General features: G+C 45.7%; 1 protein-coding gene across 4 annotated transcripts in view; it reads left to right on the top strand.

The window, feature by feature from the left end:
• Positions 1-15070, top strand: part of TUBGCP3 (tubulin gamma complex component 3) — a 112025-nt gene extending 96955 nt beyond the window's left edge. For all 4 annotated transcript variants that reach the window (XM_078347480.1, XM_078347478.1, XM_035294484.3 and 1 more), the window contains exons 20-22: positions 5079-5219; positions 11189-11305; positions 13938-15070. In XM_078347480.1, the coding sequence (XP_078203606.1) occupies positions 5079-5219; positions 11189-11305; positions 13938-14096 (417 nt within the window). In that variant the 3' untranslated portion in view covers positions 14097-15070. The remainder of the gene's footprint in view (positions 1-5078; positions 5220-11188; positions 11306-13937) is intronic.
• Positions 15071-16719: the final 1649 nt, after the last annotated feature.

The following is a 16719-nucleotide window of genomic DNA, read 5'->3' as shown; positions in this document are numbered from 1 at the left end:
GCTTTCTCTTGAAGCAAATATACTGAGAAGTCGGGGCAGCATTTCAGATGCATTTTTACGTGAACTCTGTGACTTCACAGACATTTCAGGCTGGCAGAGGTCGCCTCCGGCGAGGCCTGCACTCGCCTCACGGCCTGTCAGTGGAACACACCCCGCACCAGGGCCTTTACTTCATCAGCATTTTCGTATGTGTAGGTTAACCAGCCATGAATTTCATTATTAAACAACTATCAATCATGTAAAAACGTGGTTGGGATCAAAGTTGCTTCTATATGGAATGTTTTTATAAATGTGTGGAAATTATGGCAGAGCAATAATTTAAAATACTTTGAGTATAATTAATAATTAAAGAAATGTACCTCTTGAGGTGAGAGGCCCTTGAAACCTCTATTACTAACCCTGGTCTTGTTACGGACTAAAGCTATGGAAGGGTTCAGGGTGCCTGCCAGCCGCTGCCTCTCTGTTCAGTAGATGCCGATGAGCGTCGCCAGCACACATTCAGGCAGTCGGTGTAACAGATAGCTCTGTGTTCCTGGACTTGTGTGCCGCTAGCCGCGATGGCCTGTCTCATGGTGCAGTTGCGTGGCAAGATAGACTCCGGCTCTGTAGCCAGGTAGACCAAGGGTTGAGTTTCACTTCATAGCTTTTGACTCCAGTGTTTTGTTTTAAAAGAGCACAGTCCTAGTCTCTCTCTGATAGATTTCTAAGAATTACGTAATTCAAGTGTAATGTTGACCATAGTAGCTGGCCAATAGGTGTTGCTATTTTATGCCTGGGTGTGTGTGTTTTGCAGAGGCGTTGACAGTCACTAGATTTCGTGGAGTTCAGAAAACGTTTGAACTACTGAGGATTGTACCCATACTGATAGCAGAACAATTGTGGCAAATAAGTAATATTCCACACGGTGACAGATAATGTAGCAATTTTAGCCCACTGACAGATATGAATGTTCTGTGTAAGATAAATCGTCATAGCTTTTGCTTCTGGACGATTTCACTGACAAGAACACCATCCTGGGAGGAAAATCTTCCTGTCTGTAGCACGGTGCCCTGGTGAAAGTGGGTGTTATGTGTGAATTGGTAGCACGGTGCCCTGGTGAAAGTGGGTGTCCGTGTGTGAATTGGTAGCACGGTGCCCTGGTGAAAGTGGGTGTTATGTGTGAATTGGTAGCACGGTGCCCTGGTGAAAGTGGGTGTTATGTGTGAATTGGTAGCACGGTGCCCTGGTGAAAGTGGGTGTCCATGTGTGAATTGGTAGCACAGTGCCCTGGTGAAAGTGGGTGTAATGTGTGAATTGGTAGCACGGTGCCCTGGTGAAAGTGGGTGTCCGTGTGTGAATTGGTAGCATGGTGCTCTGGTGAAAGTGGGTGTCCGTGTGTGAATTGGTAGCATGGTGCTCTGGTGAAAGTGGGTGTCCGTGTGTGAATTGGTAGCACAGTGCCCTGGTGAAAATGGGTGTAATGTGTGAATTGGTAGCACGGTGCCCTGGTGAAAGTGGGTGTCCGTGTGTGAATTGGTAGCACGGTGCCCTGGTGAAAGTGGGTGTCCGTGTGTGAATTGGTAGCACGGTGCCCTGGTGAAAGTGGGTGTCCGTGTGTGAATTGGTAGCACGGTGCCCTGGTGAAAGTGAGTGTCCGTGTGTGAATTGGTAGCATGGTGCTCTGGTGAAAGTGGGTGTCCGTGTGTGAATTGGTAGCACGGTGCCCTGGTGAAAGTGGGTGTCCGTGTGTGAATTGGTAGCATGGTGCCCTGGTGAAAGTGGGTGTTATGTGTGAATTGGTAGCACGGTGCCCTGGTGAAAGTGGGTGTCCGTGTGTGAATTGGTAGCACGGTGCTCTGGTGAAAGTGGGTGTTATGTGTGAATTGGTAGCACGGTGCCCTGGTGAAAGTGGGTGTTATGTGTGAATTGGTAGCACGGTGCCCTGGTGAAAGTGGGTGTCCGTGTGTGAATTGGTAGCACAGTGCCCTGGTGAAAGTGGGTGTAATGTGTGAATTGGTAGCACGGTGCTCTGGTGAAAGTGGGTGTTATGTGTGAATTGGTAGCACGGTGCCCTGGTGAAAGTGGGTGTTATGTGTGAATTGGTAGCACGGTGCCCTGGTGAAAGTGGGTGTCCGTGTGTGAATTGGTAGCACAGTGCCCTGGTGAAAGTGGGTGTAATGTGTGAATTGGTAGCACGGTGCCCTGGTGAAAGTGGGTGTCCGTGTGTGAATTGGTAGCACGGTGCTCTGGTGAAAGTGGGTGTCCGTGTGTGAATTGGTAGTATGGTGCTCTGGTGAAAGTGGGTGTCCGTGTGTGAATTGGTAGCATGGTGCTCTGGTGAAAGTGGGTGTTATGTGTGAATTGGTAGCACGGTGCTCTGGTGAAAGTGGGTGTTATGTGTGAATTGGTAGCACGGTGCCCTGGTGAAAGTGGGTGTAATGTGTGAATTGGTAGCACGGTGCTCTGGTGAAAGTGGGTGTCCGTGTGTGAATTGGTAGCACGGTGCTCTGGTGAAAGTGGGTGTCCGTGTGTGAATTGGTAGCACAGTGCCCTGGTGAAAGTGGGTGTAATGTGTGAATTGGTAGCACGGTGCCCTGGTGAAAGTGGGTGTCCGTGTGTGAATTGGTAGCACAGTGCCCTGGTGAAAGTGGGTGTAATGTGTGAATTGGTAGCACGGTGCCCTGGTGAAAGTGGGTGTCCGTGTGTGAATTGGTAGCACGGTGCTCTGGTGAAAGTGGGTGTCCGTGTGTGAATGTTAAGCATAACACTAGGAAAACCAAGGCGGTTTGATGCATAGAATCTTGAAGCTGGAGGCTGTGCATGTTTTTTGTTTTGTGTTTGCACAGTGTTGAGAGGAACTGTGAATTGCACAGTGAATTGGTACCACTGATGCTGCCAGAGTGTCCTCCTGCGGGTGCCCTGTGCGGACAGACTGCCACAGAGCCCTGAGCTTGAAGACCATGTCAGTGGGCCACCTTATATATAGGTCAGCTCTTCCCAAGATAAGAAATTATCCTTCCTTAGACTACGTAAAGAAACAAATTAGAAAATCTTTACTAAAAACAATCCATGCAACCATCTGTACCTTTTATTTTGCTTATTTGTTGAAGACCCTATCAGAAGGGCAGAACAGCTTCTAAGATGAGAACTGGTGAGATGCCCTGTTAATCACGTGGTTGTCTCATGAGGGACAGCATCGCTTGATCACTCACATCCTTCTGTCATTTGCCAAATGAGTCCACATTGTTTTCGTTGCCATGTGATTTGAAGACCTTGTTTTGCATAAGTGCATCGTAGTAAGTGAATGAGAGCATGGGCTGTTCACTGCACAATACCAAGTTTTCCTGCATTAGTTCGTTCCAAAACCCACTCAGCAAATACTCATTTCAGTGCTCTCTGACTTGAGATCAGGCACAAGCTCAGCCGTGAATGGTGCTGCTGTGACTTAGCAGATGAAGTTTGAACCCAGGCATCGCCGTCCTTTCATACGGGAAAGTCTGTTTGCGGACTCGTATGAGTCCATTAGACAATGCTGATGAGAGGTGGCTTTCCACCAGCTGTAAAGTCGTGTTGATCTTAGTGTCTCCCCAAATTGACGGTGCTGGGAGGTGCTGTGTCTTCCCAGCCACGGGCCTGGAGCCTCCTGTTATCTCAGTTATTTTATGCTTCTCAAGCGCAGTTATGTCATCTTTCTCCTATACATTTCCTGCAAATCTTTTGTTACATTATTGCTACATTTGACAAATTTGACTGGTCTGAAATGGTACTGGTTTTGTTACCTTGATCTCTGATTTTTCTATTCTAGTGTTTTCTTGGTGCATCTTTTTTATAAGTAGAACCAGTTTTGTTTCTTTAATTGCACACAGCCCGCCTTTGCTTCTTTTTCATGCATCTGAGTGTTAGCTAGGCTGACTCTAAGCGCAAAGGGAATCCCATTCTCATTCCTGATGTTCAAGGGGTGCTTCATTGCTTCACCACTGACTGTTTTGTTTGCAAATACATCTGATAGGACCTTTGTCAAACTAACAGGGTAGTTTGCTTAGATGCTTTATTTAAATTATGAGTGGGTGTTGGATTTTATCAGTTTTCCTCTGCAGTATTGAAATTATGCCTCGCTCCGCCCTGAGATTGTTGGTGTGTTTTTTCATACCTAAGATGGCAGAGGGTAGAGTTACCCTTTCTCTTCATCATGGAACTCTGCCATCAGGGTCCATGAAAGGCCTTTCATATTTTCTTGGGTTTTATTTGAACCCCTTCCCTGCTAATGCCCCAATTCCTCCCTCCTCTACCCCTTCCCTGCTGTCTGCATCAGTTTTAATGTGTTTGCTCTATGGCCTTGGGTATATAGATGGTATTTTCTGTGTATACATTTTTAATTTACATAAACGATTTTGCTCTGTAGATGTCATTGCGTCCTTTCATGCCACACTAGGAGAAAGATTAACAAAGTACAGTAGTTGTATACTGAAGATTACTGTGCAGTTCTAAGCAATGAACGGGAGGTAACTGCTGTGACATGGATGTATGTTTAAAGCATTAGGAGTGTTTTCCTGATGTGAAGGTATCCTTTTATTCCTGGTATAAAATAGGATACACGTTTTAAAAACCTTGCTGAATTTGCTCTTTCATATTGTACTAAGTATTTCCTTTCTCATAATTTTCATTACCTGTTTTTACTATATCTAAAACAACTGGAGACACTTTCCTATTTATTTCTAAATCTCGAAATAGTTCTCCTGATAACTACCTGCTGTCTAGCTTTGAAATTTGGGGCAGAACTTTATTTTTAAGCTTGTGAGGAATGGAGAGGATTTGCGGAGAGCCCCTGGCCCACCATGGGACTCGGGCAGTCGCACTTACTCTTGTTATGGCGTGTGAGGGTGCAGGATGGTCACGTTTTGCTGGTGCCCAGCGTGGCGCTGCTCAGCAGGAGGGTCCGGGAAGCGTGTGGTGAGGGAATGAATGAGCAGCTAATGACCACTGAGAATTTTAGTTGATATCTTGTTTTTAGTGTCTTTTCATTAATTATCAGTGTTTTTTTAAGAAACTCAATAAGCTTATTGAGGCTCTATTCATAAAACATGGTCATCTCTCTTCAGGCACTTTTAAATCAGCTTAGAGCTGTGTTTGATCAAATTATTGAACTTCAGAATGCTCAAGATGCCATATACAGAGCAGCTCTGGAAGAACTGCAGAGACGATTACAGTTTGAAGAGAAAAAGAAACAGCGTGAAATTGAGGTATGGTATTTACACTTGTGAATTTCTCTATTTGAATAATGAGCTCCTTGCCACGCACGATAATCACAAATGTCAACATGTAACTTTCTTGCCGGAATGGTCAGCCAGGTTGAGAGGTGCCTGTGCTGCTTTTGAAGTGCTGAGAAAGCATGGATAGCTTTAAAGAGGGAGGGTCACCCTCACCATCATCATCATTGTGTTTCACAAAACAAACAAAGGTAGCAGTATTCGCGAGCACCAGTCTTGCACTGTGTTCATTACTAAGTGCCACAGCCCCACGCGCCCGTGTTCGTTACTGAGTGCCACAGCACCACGCGCCCTTGTTCGTTACTGAGTGCCACAGCCCCACGCGCCCGTGTTCGTTACTGAGTGCCACAGCCCCACGCGCCCGTGTTCGTTACTGAGTGCCACAGTGCCACGCGCCCGTGTTCGTTACTGAGTGCCACAGCCCCACGCGCCCGTGTTCGTTACTGAGTGCCACAGCCCCACGCGCCCGTGTTCGTTACTGAGTGCCACAGTGCCACGCGCCCGTGTTCGTTACTGAGTGCCACAGCGCCACGCGCCCGTGTTCGTTACTGAGTGCCACAGCGCCACGCGCCCTTGTTCGTTACTGAGTGCCACAGCGCCAGCACCCATGTTCGTTACTGAGTGCCACAGCGCCACGCGCCCGTGTTCGTTACTGAGTGCCGCAGCACCAGCACCCATGTTCATTACTGAGTGCCACAGCACCAGCACCCATGTTCATTACTGAATGCCACAGCGCCACGCGCCCGTGTTCGTTACTGAGTGCCACAGTGCCACGCACCCTTGTTTGTTACTGAGTGCCACAGCACCACGCGCCCATGTTCATTACTGAGTGCCACAGTGTCAGCACCACCTGTCGGAATCTCCACAGTCGCCTCCACGCTGCATCGCTGTGGGGTTGGAAGCGCGTGGATCATGCACCACACTGCGTTTTGCAGATTTGCGCATCGCAGCCGCTCCTCAACTCACAGCAGGCTTGTGTCCCGGTCAGCTCATTCCACATTGAAAGCGCATGTAATACAGGTGGAGCACCCCGCATCTGAAGTACGAAATACGGAGTGCTCCCAACCCCAGACTTTTCATCACCGACATGATATCACAAGTGGAAGATTCCACACCTGACCCCTTTGCTTTCTGATGGCTTACTCTACACAGACTTTGTTTCCTGCAGAAAATTATAAAAAATGTATAAAATTACCTTCAGGCTATGTGTTTAAGGTGTGTATGAAGCATAAATGAATTTCACATTTAGACTTGCATCCCCTCTCCAAGACAGCTCATTCTGTATATGCAAATACTGCAAAAGCTGCAATTCAAAATACTTCTGGTCCCAAGCATTTCAGATAAAGGATACTCAGCTTGTACCCTGATAAACCATCTTCAGTTGGAGACTGTATGTATGTTTATCTACCCGTAATGCAAGTATATGTGTATATATAATATGTATAGGTATTTATGTGTATATGTGTGTGTGCGCGCATTGCATATATGTGTGTTTACAGGTACATGCACGTATGTGTGCACGTATACGTGTATATGAACCAAATTGCTATACTTAAGGTTATTTCCAGGACCTTGTGGGATGATTTATTAAGCAAGTTTGGCTGTTTCTGGGATTTCTTTTATTTACTACATTCTGTGTCATCTTTTACTTTTTCAAGATATAGTCATGTGCCACATAACGTTTTGGTCAATGACAGACTGCATATATGACAGTGGTCCTGTAAAGTTATGATGCCATATTTCATTGTACCTTTTCTGTGTTTAGATATGTTAGCTACACAAATACTTACCATTGTGTCACAGTTGCCTACAGCATTTAGTGCAGCCACACGCTGTCCAGGTTTGCAGCTCCTGAAGTCTGGGTGTCTGTAGGCGGCACCACTGAGGTTTGTGTGAGGCACTCGGTGATGTGCACACAGGGAGGAAATCACCTAAGGATGCATTTCCCAGCATGTGTCTGTCATTAATATACAGCTGTACTTACTTTTGGGATTGTCGAAGGTGTTATTCAGTCAATACTGTTTGGTTAGTTTTACTTTTGAGTATTGTTTCCCTTAAAACCTGTGTTAGAGAACCGTATGTGGCTTGCAGAGGCCTCAGCCACAGGGAGCACAAGTTACTTCTTCGGTATAGTTTGGAAACATTTGTGTCGTGGGGTCTCATTATTCAGAGGACTTTGGTGGTTCTGAAGTGTTGTAGAGTTGGCACACAGGATCTCCTAGGGCAGGTCCAGGCAACCCTGTGGATAACTTAAAGTCAGACCCCAACTCTATAACTTACTGACTTTGTACCTTTGGGTGGCTCACCTCTCCAAGATGTAGTTTCCTTGTTTGTAAAATGGGTGATAAAGAGTATGACCTCACAGAGTCATTTATCTATGTGTGATGATATCTGTCGCTTATCTAGTAGGCATTCAATGCATTCTGGCCACTGCCGTGTGTAAGACTGCCACATGCCCCAAAGAAGCTTCCCTTCTAGAGAATTACTAAATTATTAAAGTTGGCCAAAATCAATCCTTAGGATTTTAACCCTGTGCTAACAGCCTGTCAGCCGGCCATGTGGAGTGGAAGGTTCTCTTGGACAGCCTTCTCCTCCTCATGGCTCTTCTGTTTCTTGCCACCTTTCTTCTCACACCCCTGCATTTAGAATGATGTTTCCGATTCAAATGTACGGTTAACAGACTTCTTTCATTTTTAAAAATGTATCTTAAGTGTTGAAAACCTTGGTTTCTGATAGGATCGTACTTAATTATTTGCGGTCTTACGATAATATGTCCAGGCACGCACCCATACGTGTGACTGTCTCAGAATGAGAATCCTGCCGCTGATATGGGAACAATGTAGTTTTGAAAATAGTTTTACTTTTTTTGCAATTTTTTTGAGGGAAAAAAATACTTTTTCTATTATTCTAATACATATTTTAAATTTTTTTGCCAAGATTTTTTCCACTAAATAGATGTATTCAAATTCCACATGGTAATGTGTCTTGAAATAATTCCTCCCGTAAGGCAGTTCCATCAACTCACTGCACAGTTAGATTAATCGGTTTCATTTTGGCTTTTAATTTTAGGGATTGTTTTACTTATAAAACAGAATTGAACATAGTTCTCTAAGATAGTAACCTGATGCCAGAACAAAGCATGCAGGTGGTTTAGCTTTTGTTGCTCTCTGTCCTTGTCTCCCTCGTAAACATGGATGGGGAAGTCCGCAGTATTACCACACTGATAGATCAAAGCCACAATGTGTTACAAATAAGTTTCAGCTTCTTCCAAGAATATAAGAATATCTCCTTTTATCCTTCTAATACAAATACTGTAATTCGTGTTTATAAACTAAAGGGGAAAAATTATATGATCATCTCAATAGATGGCAAAGATCATTTAATACCAAGTAAAACCTGATAAAAAGGTTTGCATGAATAATCTCGTGACAACATGATACTTGGGGGTGAAATATTGGAAGCACATCCCTGAGACAGAGCAAGACACACACTCTCCTGCACTGATGGTCCGGCCAGGGCTGTGAGCCGAGGGGAAGAACAGAGGGAGGAAAGAAAGCTGGCATTTTGTTGTTACAAGAGTCGGTTGTGTCAAATGAAACTAGACCCCCGTCTCTTGCCATGTACAAAAATCAAATAAAAATGGATTAAAGACTTAGATCTAAGACCTCACATTATGGGACTACCACAGGAAAACACTAGGGGACACTCTTGGACCTTGGTCTGGGCAAAGATGCCTCAAATAATACTTGACAAGCAGCTGTAGCCAAAGCGAATGGGGGTCACATCATGTTGAAAAGCTTCTGCACCCCAAGGAAACAGTCTACAAAGTGAAGAGGCAGCCCAGAGAACGGGAGAACGTATCTGCAAACTACCCAGTGATGAGGAATTGATACCCACAGTATATATGGAGCCCAAACAGCTCAACAGGAAGAAATCTAGTTATTTGGTTAAAAATGGGTGAAAAATCTGAATCGACATTTCTCAAAAGAAGACATACAGATGTCAAGCAGGCATGTGAGCAGGTGCTCTGCGTCATTGGTCATCAGAGAAATGCAGGTCAAAACTACAATGAGATGGCATCTCACGTCAGCTAAAATGGCTCTTATCCAAAAGGCAGGCAAAAACAAACACTGGCGACGATGTGGAGAAAAGGGATCCCTTGCACGCTGCTGGGGGGGTGTGAATCAGTACTGGAGTACGGTCACAGCAGTGCGACGATGTGGAGAAAGGGAGCCCTCGCACGCCGCTGAGGGAGTGTGAATCAGTATGGGAATATGGTCACCGCAGTGCAACGATGTGGAGAAAGGGAGCCCTCGCACGCTGCCGGGGGGGGTGTGAATCAGCACGGGAATACGGTCACAGCAGTGTGACGATGTGGAGAAAGGGAGCCCTCGCACGCTGCCGGGGGGGTGTGAATCAGCACGGGAATACGGTCACAGTAGTGCAACTGTGGAGAAAAGGGAGCCCTCGCATGCTGCTGGGGGAGTGTGAATCAGCACGGGAATACGGTCACAGTAGTGCGACTGTGGAGAAAGGGAGCCCTCGCACGCCGCCGGGGGAGTGTGAGTTAGTACTGGAGTATGGTCACAGTAGTGCAACCATGTGGCGAAAGGGAGCCCTCGCACGCTGCCAAGGGAGTATGAATCAGTACTGGAATACAGTCACAGTAGTGCGACGATGTGGAGAAAGGGAGCCCTCGCACGCTGCCGGGGGAGTGTGAATCAGTACGGGAATAGGGTCACAGCAGTTGGCTTAAGGAAAGACAAGTAAGTGGAACGGGGTGAGGTCCAGAAGCAGCCCACAGGAAAGTGTAGTGCCAGCACTGGGGAGGCCAACGCTGGTGGATCACCTGAGGTCCAGAGTTTGAGACCAGCTTGGCCAACATGGTGAAACCTCATCTCTACTAAAAATACAAAATCAGCCAGACGTGGTGGCTCATGCTTGTAATCCCAGCTACTTGGGAGGCTGAGGCAGGAGAGTCACTTGAACCTGGGAGGCAGAGGTTGCAGTGAGCTGAAATTGCACCATTGCACTCCAGCCTGGGCAACAAGAGTGAAACTCCATCTCAGAAAATAAAAATAAAAATAATAAATAAAATTATAATTCCTATATAGGCTATCTGAGAAGACATTTAGTTAAATTCATCATTGAAAATAATCTTAAAAGCAGAAATAAACGGGTCTATCTCCAGTACTGAAAAATAGACCATGCTTAGGGAACTAGAAGCATTCTCACTAAAGTCACGATAGTAGTTTAAAGGGTGCGGACACTTGGAGCTGATTCCACTTCACACATACTGTCTTTGTCTATAAAAATGTGTGCACCAGAGGGAAGGACATAGGCTGTTTATCACACTGAAAATTGATCAATTTGAGATGAATTATAGACATTGTTACATGTTATACAATGTGATACTAAGAACAACAGAGGGCTGGGCACAGTGGCTCACTCCTGTAATCCCAGCACTTTGGGAGGCTGAGGCGGGCCTATCACAAGGTCAGGTGTTCAAGACCAGCCTGACCGACATGATGAAACCCTGTCTCTACTAAAAATAAAAAAATTAGCTAGGGATGGTGGTGTGTTACTGTGATCCCCACTACTCAGGAGGCTGAGGCAGGAGAATCACTTGAACTCGGGAGGCAGAAGTTGCAGTGAGTCAGTATCATGTCACTGCACTCCATCTTTGGTGACCGAGTGACACTGTCTCAAAAAATAACAGAGGCAGTTCTCTGTGTGCCCAGAAGTATTCTCAAGATACACTGTTAATTGAAAAAAGTAAGTGAGAGAGAGTCTGGTATCAGAAAGGTATTGTGAAGGTGTTGAAGGGCACAGAGGGGCATAAAAAGCAGGCATCGCCCCTCCTCACGTGCCTGTTTCAGCCTCACTCCATAATCCGTTTTCCATCATGGTTTTACTTACATTTGGCACTTTTGATTCTTCAGGGCCAGTGGGGAGTGACGGCGGCGGAGGAAGAGGAGGAAAATAAGAGGATTGGAGAATTTAAAGAATCTATACCGAAAATGTGCTCGCAGTTGCGAATATTGACACATTTCTACCAGGTGTGTATGAGGAGAGAGAGTTGCTTTTCCCACCGCTCCGCCCATGTTCTGTGCCTGACAGTTGCTTTCACCGTGTTGAGAGCTGAGTCAGCCCTGCTGGTCTGCCACTGATTTGTGTAGGTGTGAGTATCACCCACGGTGGACCCTGTGACCCTCTGGGGGACTCAGGTATGCCTGGGCTGCGGGCAGTGCCAGTGTGCCGCCAGTGAGAACGCTGGCTGAGGAGTGGCCCCTATGCTCCCCTGTGGGGGGATTGCAGGGACCTGCAGGCATCTCTGCTGCCTTCACTTGGGCCTCCCAGTGACTCCCAGTGGGGACTGTCCCTGAGGCAGCTGTCCAGCCTGGGTGAGAGGGTCTGGCCAAGCCAGCAGACATGGAGTAGACCCCGGAAGGCTGGGCACGTCTGAACTCTGCTTTGGCCTCCATGTGTGGGTTCATTTCCCATTTCCTCCATTTCTCAATGTGATCTTAGTGAGAGGTAGAGATGAAAAGATTTCATGAAAAATATTTCTGTTCTGTCTCTGCTCACTAATCGTGGAGCCTCAAGCCTCCAGCCCTCCAACGTCATGGGTTTGTGTGCTGGTGCCTTCGTGTGATTCAAAATTGAAAGTGAGACCTCACTTGCTCTGTTCTGTGGGCATCTAGTTTGTTTCCCAGGTCCTCATACTTTATTTTCTTCTTGAGATTGAGTCTCTTTCTGTCACCCAGGCTGGAGTGCAGTGGTGTGATCTTGGCTCACTGCAGCCTCTGCCTTCTGGGTTCAAACGATCCTCCTGCCTCAGCCTCCCCCATAGCTGGGATTATAGACATGCACCACCATGCCTGGCTAGTTGTTTTATTTTTAGTAGAGACAGGGTTTCACCATGTTAGCCAGGCTGGTTTCGAGCTCCTGACCTCAAGTGATCCACCCATGTTGGCCTACCAAAGTGCTGGGATTACATACCTGGCCCTCTTACTTTTTAAATACTTATTTTTCTTCAAGGTAACTAAGAAGGAACGTTGCCCCTTTTACAAGTGGTCTTATTCTGACGTTGGCCTACTTTTGCATTCTTGAAGTTTTATAAAAGGGGGTAGTGACTGGCCGGTCATGTTCCATGCACAGGCACCCCTGTTGGACGGAGTTTTGACACAGTGCCTTGAACTCGTGTTATTTGTACAGTATGTATTCTCGTTTGCAATAGAATGGACCTAATGGCTACGTCCATACAGCTCTCTAAAATCAGGCAGTCATATAGCTACAGAGAAGCAATGGGTTATTTTAAAAGATTTGTCTGCATGCTTATTTCTGAGAGAGAATATGATGTTTATGGTTACACATTTCCCTGAGGGAGTTAATACTTTTTGATAAAGTAATCTTAATCATGGTAATCCTAGTTTTACTCAAATTACAGTCTTAAATCTGAATGGTCATGATTTACAAGGAAGTTTCTTTTCTGTGACAGCAGGAGTTCGTCTCTGCTCTCTGTGGCAGTGCTGGAGACAGCAGGGGGTTAACAGCTTCTCGACATTGATGGGAAAGAGCATCCAGTGTCAAACCTGTGGGAGAAATAGTCTTAGATTTCCTTTTAGTCAGTTTCACAGATCGTTGTATTTCAATTTTATCACAAAATAGGAAGTCATTGTCTGTATTTTTGGCAATATAACTTCTTAGGTGCTTTCTTCTCCCCTTACCTAAAAAGGCAGTAATGTCCCATATGTACACACACACGCACATACGCGTGCACACACGCAGCGTTTGCCTGCTCAGAGGTGAAGTTACCAGAGCCTACATCCAGACCGGGTCTTCCAGGCCTACTTGGGAGCTTCTGCATTCGTTTTTCTGACCGAGAGCTGGGAAGGGGCTGCAATAGCTCATGAAGCCTTGGGAGGGGCTTGGCGAGGACACGGAGCCTCAGTGACTGCGTTGTCTGCAGTCTCGTGATATCTTTCCCGGCCGGCAGTTCCCATGAACGGATCCGTGTCCCGTGGCATGGAGTAGGCTCCAGCACTGGGCAGGGATGGACCTGTACTTAGTAAGCCAGTCTTTCAGCCTGAAATGGAAGAGGTCAGTCCTTTGTCTCAGCAGTTTGAGGGCTGGCACATCTTTACAAAGGCCCCTCAATAACAGGATGGTAGCAACGCCCACGCCCGTGAAGAGGGCAGCTGCAGCCTCATGTCCAGCAGCTAGACCCAAAGATCCTATCGATGCTCCGGATTTGTTCTCCAGTGCGGGCTCTAGGACTAAACACGCCTTCATGAGTCATGTGAAAGATGAAGTGTGTGCTGAGTTTTGCATTCAGAATAAAAAGAATACAATGTTCCAACATCTGGGACTTTCCTGCTTTGCTTATTCTTGTGGAACTTAAGAACAAAGTGAAAAAACCAATTGGTTAGCTGCCTTCAAATAAATGTGTTGTTTGCTAGTTTGTCCTTGTAAAAAGGCGCCTGTCCTAACGCAGGTGCACTGGCCATGTGGACTCCAGGGTCCCAGCAGCTCTCACTCCCTGAATGCCTCCCATGGCAGGCATTTACTAAGAGCCTGTGGATCTGGAAGGAAAAACAGACCCAACTCAAAGGGGATTTAGGGTGTGGGAAATATATTTGTGGGTCGCTCTTTTCTGAAATAATATTTTACTCCTTTTCATCTTTTTAGGGTATCGTGCAGCAGTTTTTGGTGTTACTGACAACCAGCTCTGACGAGAGTCTTCGGTTTCTTAGCTTCAGGCTGGACTTTAATGAGCATTACAAAGCCAGGGAGCCCAGGCTCCGCGTGTCTCTGGGTACCAGGGGTCGGCGCAGCTCCCACACGTGAAGCTTGCGGTCCTCCCAGGGACCTGCAGATGATGTTCCTTGCACTGCTAGACACAGAATTCCCACTGGCGTCCTCCAGGAACTGCATGCTGCAGGTGTCCTGCCCTGCCGCCCACAAGTGTGCCATGTTTCAGCGGAGCGGCAGGTGGGAGAATCCACATCGTGTTTCACACATCGGAGCTGAACGCATTTGTAAATCACCAAGTTAAGTAGGCTGGCTGCACTGTTCACATTTGTCTCTAAAAGTCTTCATTGCTAAAAGATACCATAATTTGCTGAGGCTTCTTAAGCTTCCTATGTTATAATTTATATTTGTCACTTAAAAAAATCAATTTCTTTTAGAAAAAATTAGGGTGATGGGATATTTGTTAGCTAAGATGGTAACGTCATTACTATTTTTTAACATCCTCTTTAGAGGTGATTTTTGTTAACATAACCAAAAATTAAATTGAAACAGAATGTCCCAACTAAGAAAATATATAGAGCATTTTATTTTTTTTTAGTGTTGTATAATATTAACCTCTGCGAGACCCTTTGTATCTTAATGCATTGCCTTTACACATATTTATTCTTATTTTCTCTCCTTTCAGAGTTTACATTTTTATATTTAATTTACTATTTCAGATTTCTAAAGTAGTGTAGAAAAAGGAGTGATACAGAACAAAAATACTCTCATGCAGTGCGACCCAGTACCGTGAATCATCAGCTGAACAGCATGTAAATAGGAATACTGAGAAAAAGTTAATGGAGTATTTTATTTTCAAAATTCCTGATAAGCATTGGAAAGAAATCGACATGGATAATGAAGATTTCCTTTTTCCTTGCCTATTTTTTCATTGTAAATATTTATATACTACTGACCAAGATGTTGGTGGGGGGGGTTGTTTTTTGTAAAAATGTCATTATCAGGTCACATAAATCTGCCTTTATGTTGCATAAGTGAAAATTTAGAAGATTAAAAGCACTTATCTTTCAGATGCATTTGTTATTTCTTGAATAGTTTATGACGGGATAGTTTACTCGCGGGTTTGGGGGTTGAGGGTCGATAGGATTCGATTTAATGTGGTACAGCATAGGAATTATTTAATCAGTGAAACCAAGAAGTTAGACTCTGTGACTTTTGGTGTAAAAGCAAAGGCAGTGCCACGACTGAGGTTGCAGGCTCGGGGCTTCAGTTACCTGAATCCATTTCTGACTCCTTTAGATCTGGATTTCCTTTAAAGGGGCCATCAGGAATCCTGGCCACGCAGAATTGAATCCATGGCAAAGGCCAGAAATTCAACGTAATTTTTTTAAAGTTCATAAAATCAGAAATTTGAAACAGGTTTTTCTACTGCAAGGTTTTCTAAAGATTATGGTTGTTGGAAGTAGATGCTTGATGCTGCAAAGAAAAATCAGCACTGAGACAAAGGATCTTTCGGCAATGCAGTTTTTACTTCCTGGACCGCAGGAAGGGTACTTTCACTAGCCATCTTGTCGTGAGAGTACAGTGAACAAGGGAAAACACACAAATGTATCCCTTACGCATTTGGGGTTGTCCTTACTGTTGTGTCTGATCTCCATTGGCTGGAGCCAGGTTTTACAATCTAAACTAAAACCCGATTGTCTAACAACTTAAAACTTTTCTAAACAGACAAAAGCATTGGAGAGCTGGGACATGCCTGTGGACACGTCCAGCACAAGTATCTTGGTGACAGTACAAGGACATAGAATGCACTACATGCCTGTAAGCATGGCATGTCTAATAGCTATATAGGATAGGTCTTCACAAAATTATTAGCACACTTACTCTTTAACAAGAAAGGAAACTTTAAAAAGAAACTTCTCTACTTCCCACAATGGTGTATTGTGTATCACCAAGAGAAATTTCCCAGGGTTATTGACCATGCAGCCAGCTTTTATTTTATTGGAGCCAGCATTGCTCCAGGGATTAATCCTCCATAGAAACTACTCTAGAACATTCGGCCCCTCAATTTTAGGGATTAAGACTGCATTGGAGTGTAGCAGTCACCAAGACTTAGGTCAGATTTGTGGACTGTGGAGGGCTTTCGGGCGGTGCAGTCCTGGGGGGGTCCCTTGGGTCTGGAGGGTGGGAGCTGGGATGGGGCAAGGCCTCAGATGAGCTGCGTGGGACTCACTCCCCATCATGGTGGACACACAGCCAGGCTCGTTAGGGAGCTGGGGTCCCAAAACCCAGCATCAGCCCAGCATGGATGACTTGGGGACTCCACACTTGGGTTGTATAGAAAGGAGAGCCTACGGTGTGGGTACCAGCAGCAAGCTCTGGGATGGCCATGTCTTTATCCAGAAAATGCAAACCATTCTTACCTGTCACGCTTGTAAATATTAGTGATGCTGTATCCATAGCGTCCTGCGCAGCTCAAGCAGGCCACCTGGCTCCATCTGTGAGGACACCTTACCAGCAAGTGTGGTGGCTACAGCCGAGGGCACAGCTGTCTTTGGTTAGAAGGGCTGGCCGCCTCAGGTCCTGCTGCATGGGCAAGCTCGACTGGAGAGATGAGTCTTCTTGCCTTCCTGGCCTGCAGGTTGTCATGGCATCATGATTCTCAAGTCCCTCTGGAAAAATGTGCCTCCAGACATTAAAATGTAGGACAGAAGGACAC

Source organism: Callithrix jacchus, chromosome 1 (assembly GCF_049354715.1).
Source record: "Callithrix jacchus isolate 240 chromosome 1, calJac240_pri, whole genome shotgun sequence".
Taxonomy (NCBI): domain Eukaryota; kingdom Metazoa; phylum Chordata; class Mammalia; order Primates; family Cebidae; genus Callithrix; species Callithrix jacchus.
The sequence above is the reverse complement of the archived record's forward strand: the minus strand, read 5'-3'. Positions and strand labels throughout refer to the sequence as shown.